At 35.1% G+C, this 16376-nt stretch overlaps 1 protein-coding gene across 3 annotated transcripts in view; it reads left to right on the top strand.

Annotated features, from left to right (window-relative positions):
* TBCA (tubulin folding cofactor A) overlaps window positions 1–10689 on the top strand; it is a 67292-nt gene extending 56603 nt beyond the window's left edge. For 2 of the 3 annotated variants that reach the window (XM_036308932.1, XM_036308931.1), the window contains exons 3-5: window positions 6304–6390; window positions 8428–8502; window positions 10577–10689. In XM_036308932.1, coding sequence (XP_036164825.1) covers window positions 6304–6390; window positions 8428–8502; window positions 10577–10615 — 201 coding nt within the window. In that variant the 3' untranslated portion in view covers window positions 10616–10689. Of the gene's footprint in view, window positions 1–6288; window positions 6391–8427; window positions 8503–10576 lie in introns of those variants that run through there. The other variant, XM_036308933.1, reaches the window with a different exon arrangement.
* The last annotated feature ends 5687 nt before the right edge of the window (window positions 10690–16376 follow it).

Genomic DNA, 16376 nt, shown 5'->3' with positions numbered 1-16376 from the left:
TCTCCAATTTTAAGTATTAAATATAAAAATGACCTAATCTTATCTATCTATATATATATAAAAGCCTAAGCAACCATTATGACTGAACGACCAGAATGACCAGTTGGCCAGTCACTATGATGCACACTGACCACCGTGGGGCAGACGCTCAATGCAGGAGCTGCCCCCGGTGGTCAGTGCGCTCCCACAGGGGGAGCACTGCTCAGCCAGAAGCCAGGCTCACGGCTGGCGAGCGCAGCTGTGGTGGCAGGAGCCTCTTCCAACTCTGCGGCAGCACTAACAAGCAGCGGCAGATGCAGCGAGCCCGGATGAGTGCAAGTGGCGCAGCGCCTGACCCCGGCTTGGGCTCCTCCCTGGCCGCCTGCTGCTTGGTGCACTGCTACATCCCTCAGGGGATGTCCAACTATCGGTTTAGGCCCGATCCCCGTAGGCCAGGCAGTTGGACATCTCCCGAGGGGTCCTGGATTGCGAGAGGGCGCAGGCCAGGCTGAGAGCCCAACCCCCCCCTTGTACGAATCCATGCACCAGGCCTCTAGTATTAAATATATTTAAATTCACAAATATTTCCCCAAACTGATGTAAAGACCACCAAAATAAAATATACTTTACCTTTTTCAGTAGCTACTTTTGATTATCTTCATGACAGATTTTGATCTCCTTAGCATTGCATACGAGGCTTTTCTTGATTTTGATACCTGCTTATCTCTACAACCTTATCTCTTGCCAATTCCTACCTGGACCTCTTAGTTTCTGCCTTTTAGTTTCCTGAACATACATGCTCTTTCTCCTTTAAGGCCTCTGAGATATTTGCACACGTCTGGGCTGTTCTTCCTACTCCTTTTAGCTTCCCTCTCCTTATTAATTCCTATTCACCCTTTACACCTCCCCTACACTCCACCTCAGTGCTGAGTTAGGTGCCCCTCCTCTGTGCTCCCATAACATCTTATTTACTCCCATGATAGCATTTATTGAATATTCTAGGCTAACAAAAAAAGAGGCTGTCAGGGGAACTTCCTCATATTCCCACCACAAAAATCTATCAACCTACCTACATCTGTACCCATAGCACCTTCTTTCATATTAGAGTGAATTGCATGCCCTAGCCCTGGTTACAGCCGTTAGTGACATTGTTATTTCTTTCCCTTATGTAACCTCAACAGCATTTGATACAGTAACCACTCTCTCCTTGACACACACTTTTATATTGGCATCTTTAATAGAATAGTCTCCTGGTTTCCTTTCTATTACACTGCCAGTATTCCTCAGTTTCCTTTTTTTTTAATTTTTTTAAATATATTTTATTGAATTTTTACAGAGAGGAAGGGAGAGAGATAGAGAGTTAGAAACATCGATGAGAGAAAAACATCGATCAGCCGCCTCCTGCACATCTCCCACTGGGGATGTGCCCGCAACCCAGGTACATGCCCTTGACCGGAATCGAACCTGGGACCTTTCAGTCTGCAGGCTGACGCTCTATCCACTGAGCCAAACCAGTTTTGGCTCCTCAGTTTCCTTTACTGAAACTCTTTTTCCTCTCTCCCTCCTCCTCCATTTATTTATCTACCCCACCTCTACATACACACATTTTATTAAACCTTTAAGATTTCTAAAATCCCTCTCTATGTAATCTCCTATAACTTTAAGTACCATCTTTATGCCCATTTATTTACTCATTCAACAGATATTTATTGATATATACAGTTCAGGTACTCTTATAGTCATGAAGTTAAAAACAATAACACAACAAACAAAATCCCCCAAATCCCTAGTGCCAGTATCTCCCAAATTTATATCCCTGGGCCTGACCACTCCAGAGATACAGATACAGATATACATATACATATACATATACATATACATATACATATACATATACATATACATATACATAGATATTCAACTAATTACCTGCTTCACATATCCTCGGGGTTGTCCAAAATAAAAATCTTGATCTTCCCTCAACCCAACCCATTCCCCTAAAACAGCAATTCTCAACCTGTGGGTCGCGACCCCTTTGGGGGTCGAACGACCCTTTCACAGGGGTCGCCTAAGACCATCCTGCATATCAGATATTTGCATTACGATTCATAACAGTAGCAAAATTACAGTTATGAAGTAGAAACAAAAATAATTTTATGGTTGGGGGTCACAACATGAGGAACTGTATTTAAAGGGCCAGAAGGTTGAGAACCACTGTCCTAAAACAAAAAGCTATCTCTCTTATTTTCCTCCTCTCTTGTAAATGGTTACTTCCACCCATCCAGATTCCCAAACTAAAAATTTAGTGGGTCCCTTCTTGATACGTCTCTTTCTTTCTAATAACCACATCTAATAACATCAAGTCCTGTTTCTTATTCCCTCTATTTCTTTCTACTGCCACTATCCTAGTCCAGTTCACTATCATCTGTTGCTTATACAATTGCAAATGCCTCCTGGTTGGCATACCTGTCTCTTGACACCCTCTATTCCTTCCCTACCACAACACCCAGATTGATCTCTTCAAATTCACTTCTTTAAAATCCAAAGTCCAGTGCATCGAGAATAAAATCCAGATGACACTAGGTAAAAGGAAAGTATGAACAATATATACAGATTAATCTCAAGATTTATATTTTAAATCAGCTTTATGAACTCTGTGGTTTTCACCCTATAAATTATGTTACAAATGGTGATAGTGCACAATTAATCCAGACTTAATTTTGCAAACGTCATCACTTAAAGTGGATTTTTCTGTAGGTAGTTGCTTTTTGTGGTGCAAAATGAATGCAGTGGCACCTGAAACATCTTCTTCCCCAAGCTATTCAGGAAGAAAACCTTTTTATTTTCTTGAGCTTCTAGGAGAGCCTCCCTCCTCTGTGTGTGTATACAAAGGACGTTTGTGTGTCGGTTATTCATAAATTGGGGAGGATTTGAAAACGTGTAAATATAATATGTCCCAAATATGTTGATCTTGATGAACTAACAGCTCTTCAAATCCTACAAATCTTCATAAGATTTACATATTAATAGAGCCACTCCTTTTTTTAATGTTTGCATGATACCTCTTTTTTTCATCCTTTTCTTTTCAATCTGTCTATTTTGTTATGTTTGAAGTGAGTTTCTTGTAGACAGCAAAAAGTTGGATCCATTCTGTGAATGTTTGTCTTTTAGCTGGTGAATTTAGATGATTTATATTTAAAGTAATTAGTGTTCTTGTCAGGGTTTAAGGGACCAGATTATTTTTGACTCATGGGATTCTTCTTACATCCGTAACCATTCAGCAGTAATCACAAACATAAGTCAAATGAATTTCTTCTTGTTTGAGAGAAGGATTTTCCAAAAGTGAGCATTCCAAGAAGCCCATGTGGAAGCTGCAAGGCTTCTTAAGATCTAGCCTCTGGTCTTCTGTCCCAGAATCCCACCTCCATTACATTCCGTTGGTCACATAGGGCTAACCCAAATTCAATGTGTAAGGTAACTGAGTAAGGCAGAAATTCTAGGAAGTAAGGATCATTGTGGGCCACAATGGAGACTTGCTAGCACGACCACTAATTCACATGATAGAGTTGAAATCAGAGTTATGAGCAGACCCTATCATTTAGCTAATCACTCTGGGACTTGACTTTCTAATATGTAAATTGAGATTGAACTATATGACCACTTATGTCCCTTCTGACTCTGATTCTCCATCTGAGTTTAAAAGAAATTGATCAGATTTTAGTCCAGTGTTTATTCATTGTTATAATCTGAGCCTTGCTAAGCCTCCCATAACTTTCATTTTATCTGAATAACTTCCGCAAAAAATTGTAATTTGTTTTAAAAGTAAGACATTAGTAGGACTGCATCCTGTTGTGTTCCCCAAAGGTTCCTTGTACCTCCCAATCTGTGTCAAGATCCTGACTTAACTCCAATCTTGTCATAGCATTAGAATAAACTGACAGTTTATTCAGATATTTTCAACAGAGGCACCATTCATTTGAGTGACTTCCTCCCAAAGGGAACACTTTGAAAGGTAATACTCATTTAGCTTAGTGAAAGGATTTTGAGTATGTCTTTACTATGTAATCACACCTTATATACTGTCTTTTAAAATTATTTCTGACAGTTGTAATTCATTGTTATAAGGTAAAGTATATGATTTATGACCTTGGTAGAAATGTGGTTTATGGACTCCAAATCATTGTCACCACTTTACTGGAAGCCTTTGGCTCCCTGTGGCATGCTCTTATAGAAGTAGTGTCAAATGTTTGTTTTCATGTTTATGCTCCTATCCTGGATTGGAAGATGGAGACCTTCTCTTTTTCATCTTTGTATCCACTGTACCTGGTGTTCTACAGCTGTATAGGCTGCTTAATGAATGAATTGGAGCTGGTGTACAGGAAAGACTGAACTTTGTCCTCACATAGGTCAGACTCCCATTTTCATAAACTGATTCTTGCTCTGTGAGAATGGATAAAATAATAATGAGTAGAAGTTATTTTGGATAGCATTGTTTAAAGTTTATTTCAGCAACAACTTACTAAAGCTTTAAAAAAGTTTACAAGTATACATTTTGGCTTATCATGTGTTTGACCTAATTCTTTCTATTTGTGTCATCTTGTTTAATTTCTATAAGCTATTCTCAAGGGAAGTCCATAGGAGAGGAAATATGAATGGCTTACCTAATGAAATGTGCCAGCCACTGATTTTTTTTCACATGTATTCAAACCAGATAAAAATAATTGTGATAGCAATTAAATATCTAGGCATACTATGCTTAGCTGTGAAGTAAAGCCATGATTCTACATTTGAAATTTTTAACCTGTACCTTATTAGTAAAAGAATTACAAGTTCAGCAATAAATTTTCACCTGAAAAAATATGGACAGAGCATCCGTGTATATTGTAATACTGAATTACTGAATTTTTTTATAGTATGAGCTATGACAAAACTGTTGGGGAAAGGAAGGAAGGTACTGGGACTTATTAAAGATTCTGTTAAATATAGTATGATTGCCATTAAATTGTCTTTATTTTATATGAGCTAGGTAATAAAGCTTCTTAGTAAAAGTTCAGATTTTGTACCCATTTAACCAAAGTTATTTGATCAAACATGAGTTTTTGTCCTTTTTTGTTGTTATTATTAATTCTTATCCACAGATATTTTTCCATTGATTTTTAGAGAGAGTGGGAGGGAGGGAGGTGGAGAGAGAGAGAAACATTGATGTGGGAGAGAGACATCGATTGGTTGCCTCCCTCATGCTCTGTCTGGGGCTGGGGATCAAACCTGCAATCCAGGTATATCTGCTTGACCAGAGTAGAACCCATGACCCTTTGGTGTGCCAGCCAATGCTCTAACCACTGAGAAACACCAGCCAGGGCCAAACATGAATTTTTGGAAATAAATACATAAAAGATCTGTGTCACTTTCTGAGAATAGTTTAAGGAAATATAGCTTCTTCCCCACCTTAGGTAAAAGACTTACTTGAGGTCCAACATCTGAAACTAACTTATTTACCCTCTTACTGATTGGGTTTCCCAGCCATTGATTTGATATTTTTTTATGATTTTATATGTTACCCATATATCAGATTTGAATGATTTGAAGTCCAGAAATATCTGCTGGGTTAAATATTCCTGTGTTTAATTCTGTAGTGTCTGTCTTCAGGAGGAATAGGCAGAAGTTCAGATTCAGAGGGGTGCCAGGTTGGTAATTTGGCTCAAACTACATGGGGAGAATAATCTGTCTCCTAAAATGAAGCACAAGGATAAGTAATAACTTTTTATGCATGATAAGCATCAAAAATATGAACCTGCTGGTCTTTGCTTTTCATTTTTCTTTACCTCTGTCTTTCAGTGAGAACCTCCTGCAGTGTGCACACAATGTGATCAATAACTCAATAACTTTTTTCATGCAGTAATTATCTCCATGTGATATTATCTGAACACTGTTTTTCTTTATTACTCAGAAGATGCAGGAGATATTTATATAACCAGCTGATCCCATTTTGGATAAAGGTGCTTCGTGACAGCAGGAGAAATAGTTTATTTTAAATAGCCTTTTAAAATAAATGCTCTATGGAAAGCTTTTCTAGTTAATTTTCACTTAGCACAAAAAGGTGATTACCAAATAGGTTTAGATCTATAACTTGTATTTTATATATTTTACAGCATGATAGTCATTCTAACTTCTAATAAACACAATTTAAATTAAAATATTGAACTGTTTTACATATCCATAATTTTTTTTCTGATTCCTCTAAATCACTTTAAACATTTACAGAGGTGTTAGCTAAACACATACGTTCTATTATTTCTGCATGTCTCACAGATACTCTTATTATAGGCAGAGATCCTGCAAGAGTCCCGGATGATGATCCCAGATTGTCAGCGCAGGTTGGAAGCTGCATATACTGATCTTCTGCAGATATTAGTAAGTAAAGACTTCTCTGTCTTTTGTTTAAAATTTTTTTCAATTTAATATATAAAAGGCCAAAATTTTAAATATTTTTATGCTGAAAAATAGCTGGTGACATATTTTGTTCACTTACCCTGTGTACTAGTATATTTTAAAATAATTAATGGATTGTAAATTGTGTTTAAGTTATGCCTCCAGTAAAACTACTATGTCTAGTATGTTTATTCTGCTTATTTAAACTTAAATAAATATATTTGAGTTAACATGTTAGGTATTCATGGTACTAATAATGTACACCAGCATCTTGAATTATTTGGTTTTGATACATGAAGATCTTTTTTTACACATTGTTTGAAATTTTAGAAGATCCAGATGTTTCAAATAAATTTGGCATAATAAAAAGGATCTGGAATTCTTTCAGATTGAAACCTTAATTAATTTAAGTGGAAAACAAACCCTATAATATAGACAGTCCTCTCATACTAACTTGGAGGTGGATAACACTATTAAACTTGCTTTATAAATGCCTTGTGATACAGTGGTAGAGTCATTTTATAAAGAATTCTAAGAATAATTAAAAGTCATCTTATTCCCTTCCTAACACAGATTAAAGTATAATACTGCATACAAGCCAGTTATTACTATTGTTTAATAATAATTTGATGAATTCTAACATTTACTAATCTTATTTTATATTTATATTTCTTGAGCTAATATTAATTACTAGCTACACAGCTGTCTCCTGACTCGTAGTTGTTCTCTGTATAACAATAATAATGTGAGGCTTTTTCAGGATGATCATATGTATTCTTTGAAAGAATGAGATTTGTTTTCCCACCAAAATAGTATTAGGACTGAATCTGTAGAGAGAGAGAGCAATGTTCACATTTTACTTTAATTTTGACATAGAGCTCCATATTTACCTGTCGGAACCTTTTAAAGGCAGGATAACTTTCCTTAACAGCCAAAAATGAAGCTAAGATTTTGAAATAAAAGTAGATGAAAGCAGGAAATAATTACTCTATTAAAATACACCCAGAGACAGAAGCACCATCTGTATTTCCTAACAATTTAAATGACTTTTTTCTCTCGTGAATCTAGTAGCTGAGAAAGTAATAGAAAGTGCTTGAAAAAAATAGTTTTGTCTTTGGATGATGTATTCGTGGATGTATTCAACAATATCTCTACCCTCAAAGAGCTTATATTTACTGAGAGAGAACAAAGACATGTTTAGATATAATAGAGGTTTAAGAAATTCTTAGCTATACTAGTAGTCTGAATTAAGAAATTTTTACTCCTTTTGCTTTGTTTTATATTAAATAAACACACATTTTACTCCCTCTGCTCTGTAACTTATATATCTCCATCTTTTATTGACCTGACATGAATTACTGACCATAGCTTTATTTATTTATTAAAAACCAAGCAAAGTTTCCTATGCATAATAACTTATGTAGTATTATTTCATTTATTTTTTACCAGTAAAAGTTTTCTGTATAAAGTATCAAGGAAAATTTCAGTCTTTATATATCAGAAAAGGAAAGATGTTAGTATTTTGTTTCCTTGTAGTAGGGTATATAATGCTCATTAATAAGCAGGCATTTCAGTTTTATAATTCAAAGATTGTACTTAACTTTGGTGTGACACCAGTAGTTTTCTTTGTCACTGTGAGTAGTTAGTTGAAGGGTTATTTTGTTTTAAGTTTTATTGTATATGTAACACGTTAATAAATCATCATGTTTAACTTTTAGTCCATGACTTATAAAAAATCCCTTTTGTATTGTGATGTGTTGACAAGAATAAATTTTTAAAGTTTTTTTGTTAAATTTTTATTCACTTAATGTCAATAGCTTTACATGTTTTTCACTTATGATGTGAGAATACACAGTGAAACCAAACCAAACCTATGTCCATTGTTACCTGTAAGAAAAGCTTGGGATCCTTTTTCTTTTAATTTTTGAGCTGTTTACATTGATGGTTTGTAATATTTGAGAAAAATAAAGTACTAAAGTTTTAAAAAGATAAACTTCCTTTCATTATATTTCATTTCAGGAAAATGAAAAAGAATTGGAAGAAGCTGAGGAATATAAAGAAGCACGTTTAGTACTGGATTCAGTGAAGTTAGAGGTCTGAAGCTTTTTGTAGAGGGTGCTTTTTTGCAATTAATCCTGGGATTCATTCCACATTTTATTAGTTTTGACCACTGCTGTGTGTTCAAGTAGGATGAGAATGTGATTCTTTTTATGCAGTTGCATATATTTTTGTTTGCCTAATTTAATGTGTCCAATAAATGAATTCGTCTAATAAAATTGTTTATTTTATACTTTTTTACAAAATATTTTAATTAACCTTTCATTATTAAATCACAGACTTTTTTGACAAAATTAGAATCTGTTCGATTGCTTCATAAGCATGGCTTGAGTTAAAAACAGGTATCAATACCATTTTATTTTTTTAGACAAAAATCCAAAAAAAATTTTTTTTTAATTTTATTATTTTTATTCACTGTTGTACCTATAACAATGCCTGGCATAGGGAAAAGAAGTAGAAATAATACATATTTGAAAAATAAATAATACATATTTGGTGAATAAATGCATGAACTAACATCAGTATTGAGTCCTGATTTTTTTCTACATAAAAATCTAAATTTTAACAGTTTATTCTGAATAGGGTATATCTCCCTAATAAGAAAAGAAGAACCTCTCTATGGATGAGGCCTCACATATTTATGCCTTCAAAGCCTAACAGTTTCATTATTATAAACTAATCGGAAACATTTAAATTTTTTTCCAGAAAGACAGATTTACACAGAAAACACCAACCATTCAAATAAGATTCCTATGAACAATAAAGAATTGAATTGTATTTTAAGGGAATAATAATTATTGTCCATTGGTTTGCTGGGAAATGTTTAATGGCTCTTCGAGTTGGGAGAGGAACCTCTCGGTTGTAGCTTTTGCTGATTTTTGTAATATAAATTCCACCACTGTGAGTGATTTTAAGCTATTAACATGACATCACTGAGCACAGAGTTGGGAAGATAGGAGCCAGCTCCAAAATACACTCTGGCCATAGCTAAACCTGGATTATTTTTGATTAATTGGAAAAGGGCATTGCTTTATCACAAGGTATTTTTTTTTTTCAGTACAATTATAAGTCCATTACCTAACCGTGGGAGTTTATTTTCTAAAAATATATGACAACTCATTTAGTTTTCTTCTATTTTTAGAAAATGTGTATGAGCTTATATCACCAGCCTAACATGAGCAGTGATCTAATGAACCAAAATAGTAATAATAGCATTTAAACTTTAAAACTAATAATTGAAAAAATAATAAACTTGAATTTTTGCAGCTATAAAATACATAATTAGAGTATGGTTGGTCTGATTTTGGAAGTTGCAAATGATCACTAGAAATCAAAACATGTACTGGATATGTCAAAAAGATTAGAGAAGGGGAAAATAATACTGTTCTTTCCTAATGTTATTTATAAAGGCTACTCTTGTTTTAAAACACAGAATGTAACATTTATAAAATCTTTATATGTGCACAAAATTACTTCATCAGAGAATAACATCATAAGAAGCATTTCTAAATTGATGTCATCATCTTAAAACATATTATATGCCATTTTAAAAGTATTTGAGTAGGGGATAAGAGTGAGGAAATAAAAACTATAATTACAATATAAAATTTTATACTAATGTTCAATATTAGAGATTTTAGTACCAGGAGACTTGAAAATATTTTGTAAATGGAATTATTAATCACCAGGACAGGTTGGCTTTTTTTTTGTATACTTAGTTCTCCAAATAGGATATCATTTAAAGAAAGCATTTGCATGTGTGTGTTTTTTTTTTAATGAAATGTAAAACATTTCATTTTAATCTTTTGCTAAATATATAAATATTGTATGTGTTCATAGCAAATGGTTAACTGACCAACCAATTAAAGCTTTAAGAGAACATATCATTGGATATAGATATAGATAACCCTAAAAATAAGAGAAAAATAATATTGAAGGAAGTTTTATAGCCAGGGCCTGAATCTTGTTTAATGGGAAAAATTATTTTCTTGCCAAAAAGAAAGAAAGATTAAAAAAATGTGTGTGTGTGTGTGTGTGTGTGTGTGTGTGTGTGTGTATCTTTAGACAATTCCTATCTCAACTATAGATTTTATACTGGATCTCTCTTCAGGTACTGATGAGAAGCAGCAAAAAGCTTACCATTCTGTGAAGGATTATTCCTGGGAATTTCTGACACATTCTGCTTACATTTTTATGGCCAAGAGGCACATTAAATTAAGAACAGTTGTAAGTAATTCAGCATTAACTTGTTTTTAAGCTTTTATTAAAATCCTAGACCTGAGTAACAATAGATAGAAATTTCCAAAAGTAATGTTGCCTTTTCTCCCTGCTGCCAACACCTGACCCCCAACCAACATATAGCAGTTGCTAAATAAATATTTGTAGAATAAGTGAAAAGCAAGAACATCTCTAACTTCTGGAGTGAGAGAAAGAATGCTATGAAGGATTCCATCACATCCCAAACATAATACAGAGCTTTTCAAACTGTTTAGATCACAAACTTCACTAAGAAGCATTTTCCATTGTGACTCAATACATACAGGCAGGGTCTATATATACATAAAATAAGGAGTATCTTAATATGTACAATTTCTCAGATGTTTTTTATTCTGTTCCTTTTTTTAAATAGTCATCATGACCACCTGCTGTTGGGTTGTGAAAAACACTACCCTGATACAATAATATATAAAAAGATGATTTTTGTAAAAATTCCATCTATAAAACTTCTAAGTTGTCAGAGTAGTTGTGTAAGTGAATGTGCACAAAGTTATACACATTGTTGGCATAGTGTCATGGTAAAGTATAATCACTTACCATTTGTTAGGTGTCCTTAGTCCTTGCACAGATAATACAATGGCTTCCGTAGAATAGATAGGCAAAACAAAGACATACAAGTGATAGAACCAAGTAGTAAGCCCAACTTTTTTCTATAGTTTTCTGTACAGCAAAGGGCACATCATTTCTAAGAAAGTTTATAGATAAATAGAAATAGAACGTGTGGAATGTGTAAAGTCACCAAATCTAGACTAGTTTTAATGCTATTAAGTTCTAGAATTTCACTTGGACATTCTTGGCTAAAGGGGATTCAGTTCTAGTAAATCAAAGTACTTCCCCAAAGACCTGGACAGCAGCTTTCCAGCTGGGCTTTTAGGACATTTGCATTCTGGAGAGGTATCAACATCCTAAGAACTAGGTTATTTATCCTTATTCCTATTTTGTTCCAGGTGGATAAGTATGTAAAAAGTTCCTTGGGAAGGAATGGGATGAGTAATGAAAGATGGTTAAAACATTATATCATAACTAGAGGCCCAGTGCATGAAATTCGTGCACGAGTAGGGTCCCTAGCAGCTATCGTCTGGGGCCTCCCTTCCCCAGCTGCCAGCCGAGGCCTTCCTTCATTCCATGCCGCCCCCTGGTGGTCAACGTATGTCATAGTGAGCGCTCCAACTCCCAGTAGATGGAACTCCCAAGGAGACACTTTGCATATTAGGCTTTTGTATATATATATACTAGAGGCCCAGCACGCGAAATCGCGCAAGACCCAGACCTGCTGCGCTGGCGGGACTGAGACTTGCCATGCTGCGAGACCCATCAATGCACCTCCTGGTGACCAGTCGTTTGGCCATTACAGCATTACGGCCACTGGCCTTTTATAATATAGACTAGAGGCCCAGTGCATGAAAATTCATGCACTCAGGGGTGGGGTAGTTCCTCCGCCAGGCCTGCGCCCTCTTGCAGTCCAGGAGCCCTCGGACATCCTTAGTGCGTCGTGGAGGCGGAAGAGGCTCCCGCCACTGCCGCTGCACTCACCAGCCATCAGCCCAGCTCCTAGCTGAGCAGTGCTCCCCCTATGGCAGCTCACTGACCACCAGGGGCAGCTCCTGCATTGAGCGTCTGCCCCCTGTTGGTCAGTGCACGTCATAGCGACCTGTCGTTCCGCCGTTTGGTCGATTTGCATATTACACTTATATAGGTTGTTCATTTAACATTTTTCAACTTTCTGGTCAGGAACTTTCTGCTTAAAGCCTAATATTTAAAAATTGTCTCTATGCTTATACCTGTATATTGAATCACTTCCAAATTGAGCAGTCAAACCTGGTTAATCTAAATTACTTTGCAAACTTCATTACATTACTTGGCTTTTTAAAAATTCTATCAAATTTAATAAGGACATATTCTACAGCTGGTTATCTTAAATCTTATTATTTGGTCATTTAGATAAACCAAGGACAGATTAATCCTTTGATGGCACGTCAAGGCTTTAAATGTTAGTATAAACTTGGCATGCATGTGAGCAAGAGCTGTTAAGCATTTGGCATGAAAGGGTTAATCAGATAATTTAGTCCTTGATAATCTTTTGAGTGCTTTAGTTGGAAAGAAATTGAATGCTTTAGAAATGGTGCATTATGAAACAAGTTATAAGTATTAGTGTACTTGAAATTTTCAAGAGTGCTTTATATAAATCTACATTGCACTTCAGTGTTAGTCTTAATGCTCTTGTAGTATGAGAGGTATTTGTTCATATATTGGACTGTTGCACAGAAAGGTAAAATTAATTTGTGTTACAGTAGATCTGCACCTTTGTTTTGTGCTTTCTGTTGACTGCTGGATAGTTGACAAGGTACTATCATGTCACAAGAGGTTAATATTTTTAATGCACAAAGAGCCCTTTCAAATTAATCAAATCCCCACTATATAAAAAAATAGAGAAAGCATAGAAATACACAATTCATAAATGAAGAAATGCAAATGGGTAGTTTTTTTTAATGTTTCACCTCAATAGTAATCAAATTCAAACTTCAAAAAACACAAAATTTTTATTTTTTAATTTATTGATTTGAGAGAGCGAAACATCAATCTGTTCTACCCTATTATGCATTCATTGGTTGATTCTTGCATGTGCCCTTAATGGGGATTATACCCACAACCTTGGCATATCAGGATGATGCTCCAAGCAACTGAGCTATCTGACCAGGGCATGAAGCAAAACTTTTAAAGATGAGTACCTGTTGGCTATGTGATAAGGTAGTGATCAATGAAATTAAAGGATAAAAATGAAAATATTGGAAAAGGTATTATTTTCATGTGCAGTTGATAAGATATATATCAGGAAAACACGAGTCTGTCATCCTTAAAATAATTAGAAGCAATGAGGAAATTAAAGTGGGTACTTGCAAAATGAATATATAGAATTGTTATGGGTTGAATTATGTCCCACCAAAAGATGTGTTGAAATCCCCACCCCCACTACCTCAGAATATGACCTTATTTGGAAATAGGGTCCTTGCAGATATTGGTTAAGATGAGGTCTTGCTAGAGTAAGGTAGGCCCCTAATCTGATATGACTGATATCCTAATAAGACAGTGTGAGGATATGGAGAAGGCCACATGAAAACAGGCAAGATTGGTATTATACAGCTGCAAGTCAAGGGACACCAAGGTGACACTAGGAGGAACAGATTCTCACTTAGATCTCTTGAGAAAGAGAGTATGGCTGTCAAAACCTAAATTTTGGACTTTCAGCCTCTAAGACTGTGAGACAATAAATTTCTGCTTTTTTAAGCCACTTAGTTTGAGTTGAAGTGATAGAAATACATAGAATCCAAAAGCTTTTCTATATGCCAGCAATAACCAAATATAATGGGAAAATACAGACAGTCCTCGGGTTCCGTCAGACTCGACGAACATCGTTTCGTGGTTGCCTCGCCATCTCCCATTTATTTATATAAAAAAAAAAGTTCCATCGTTTCGACGTATGTACATATGTGCTTTATGTTTTTTATTATTTATTTACCACAAGTAAAGGTCAGGAATTGTTATCTTTCTTTTATATTTTCTTTACTGTTTCACTTCATTACTGCTGTGTATGTGCTCCATGTGAGTGATGTAGGTGCTTATGTAGGGGGGTTCTGACTTAGGGCGAAAATCGTGTTACATCTCACTGTAGGAACAGATCTCCGATGTAACCCAAGGACCTGCTGTAAACTGCTACTGTGAGTCATAGAAGACATTTTAAAAAATGACTTGTACTATTTATGGAAAGTTAATATTGTCAAAATGTGGTTTCTCCCTATGTCAATCTGTAAATTCAATAAAATAGAATACAAGATTTGGAGAGAGGAGAGGGAATTTTAGAAAATTATTCTCAAATCTAATTTGAAAAATGTTTTTAAACAGGTAATAATGGCTGGAAAGGACATATGAAAAACTAAAGTGATGAAGGATAACTAGCTTTGCTCACTTAAAACTGTCAAGTTGCAATAATTAAACTATGGTAAAAGAATAGAAGATCAAAGAGAATAGAGTCCAGAAAGCAAACAGAAATATGTATCTGGAAATTTAGTATATGATAAGATTATTTCAGACCCCTGTAGATTAATAAATCACTTTGGGATAACTGGCTAACCATTTGGGGGCGGGGGAGGGGGGGGAATAAAGCTGGATCTCTTTCACCTCTCACACCAAAATAAATTTCAGCTGAGTAAAAAAACTTCAATATAAAAAGAAAAAGCTAGAAGAAAAACATTGATGAAACTAATTAACAAAGAATTTTAAATTGATATTATGAAGTGAGAGTATTGGGAAATAGGAAATCTAAGACACAGAACATTTCAGAGCTGGCAATTCTCCACAAATTAATATATAAGTGTAATGCCACAATTATCAAAATTATAGACATAGAGAAAAATAAATGATGAGAAAATCTTGAAAATGGAGAATTTATAAGGAGAAGAGGGGATAAATGTGGGAGGTAAGACAGTTGGATATTGAAACTTAAAACTACTGAATTTAAACTAGCATAAGAGTAAACTATCAGTCAATATAATAGAAAACCCAAACCAGCCCAAAGTATTTATCAATTAAGTATCTGATAGAAGTGGCATTTCAAGTTAGTGGTAAAGAATGGATAATAAATAAATGGAATTAGGAAAGTCATTTACCTATTGAGAAAAAATAAAATAGAGTTCAGTTTCTAGAGAATAAACCTCTTTCTTGGCAAAGTAGAGGTATTGAACCCACTGAGCATTGGAATAGGAATAAGGATGTAATTCATCCAACCCTTAGATCCTACAACATGCTGTAGGGCAAAGGGCCTCACTTCTCCTCTTAGATGCCTCTATAAATACTTATATTAGCCTTTGTTCTGCTAAGTCAGTTACTACTATTCTTTCTACTTTTCATTTTTAGAAATTTTTTTTACATCTTTCATCTACTCTTATCTCCTATCCTGTTCTTGTCCTTGTGGGTTGATTCCTTTTTTGTTATGTAGCATTTTCTTAGTGGGATTTTAGTAAAAAGAGAAGATTAACACATGTAGTCAATTTCTGTATCTCTACCTGGAAGCCCTATTTGTACCTGAGCTTTAGTCATTTACTGCCTTTTATTTTCTCCTCCTAGAGAGAGCAGAACCAAGGTCAGCTTTGTGACTTTGTACTAAGTACTCAACAGAGAAGGAAGTCACTCATTTAAATTATCTATGTTTTTGAATCTTACTGGCTCCCTGTGTGCCTAGGGAAAAGGCACTTTACCTCTCTAGACCACAGGAGATCTTAGACTAGAAGAGAGTCTGGTCTCTAGATGATTCCTAAAGCCCCCCTTCAGCTTTAACAGTCTAAGAATCCACGTGCCCAATTTATTAAATTTTCAGTGTATATTATATCATCACTATGAAACAAAAAATGTAGTTGAGTCCGAGTTCTTGTCTCAAGAAAACAAAGAATGAAGTCAGGGACAAAAACAGTGGGAGCAAAGTTTATTGAGAACATCATGTGAATTAAAGTTTATTAGTCAAAAAAGAAAAAGAAAAGTCCATTAGTCCATGTGTAGAGTTCCACATGGCCATAAGCCATATGGGCACAGGGGATGTCCTCCCCTGCAACAAGAACATCAGGTATCTGTTGTGCCCTGCA

The sequence above is a fragment of the Myotis myotis genome, unplaced genomic scaffold (genome assembly GCF_014108235.1).
Source record: "Myotis myotis isolate mMyoMyo1 unplaced genomic scaffold, mMyoMyo1.p scaffold_m19_p_5, whole genome shotgun sequence".
Classification (NCBI taxonomy): domain Eukaryota; kingdom Metazoa; phylum Chordata; class Mammalia; order Chiroptera; family Vespertilionidae; genus Myotis; species Myotis myotis.
Note: the sequence above shows the minus strand (reverse complement) of the source record. Positions and strands in the feature narration are given on the sequence as shown.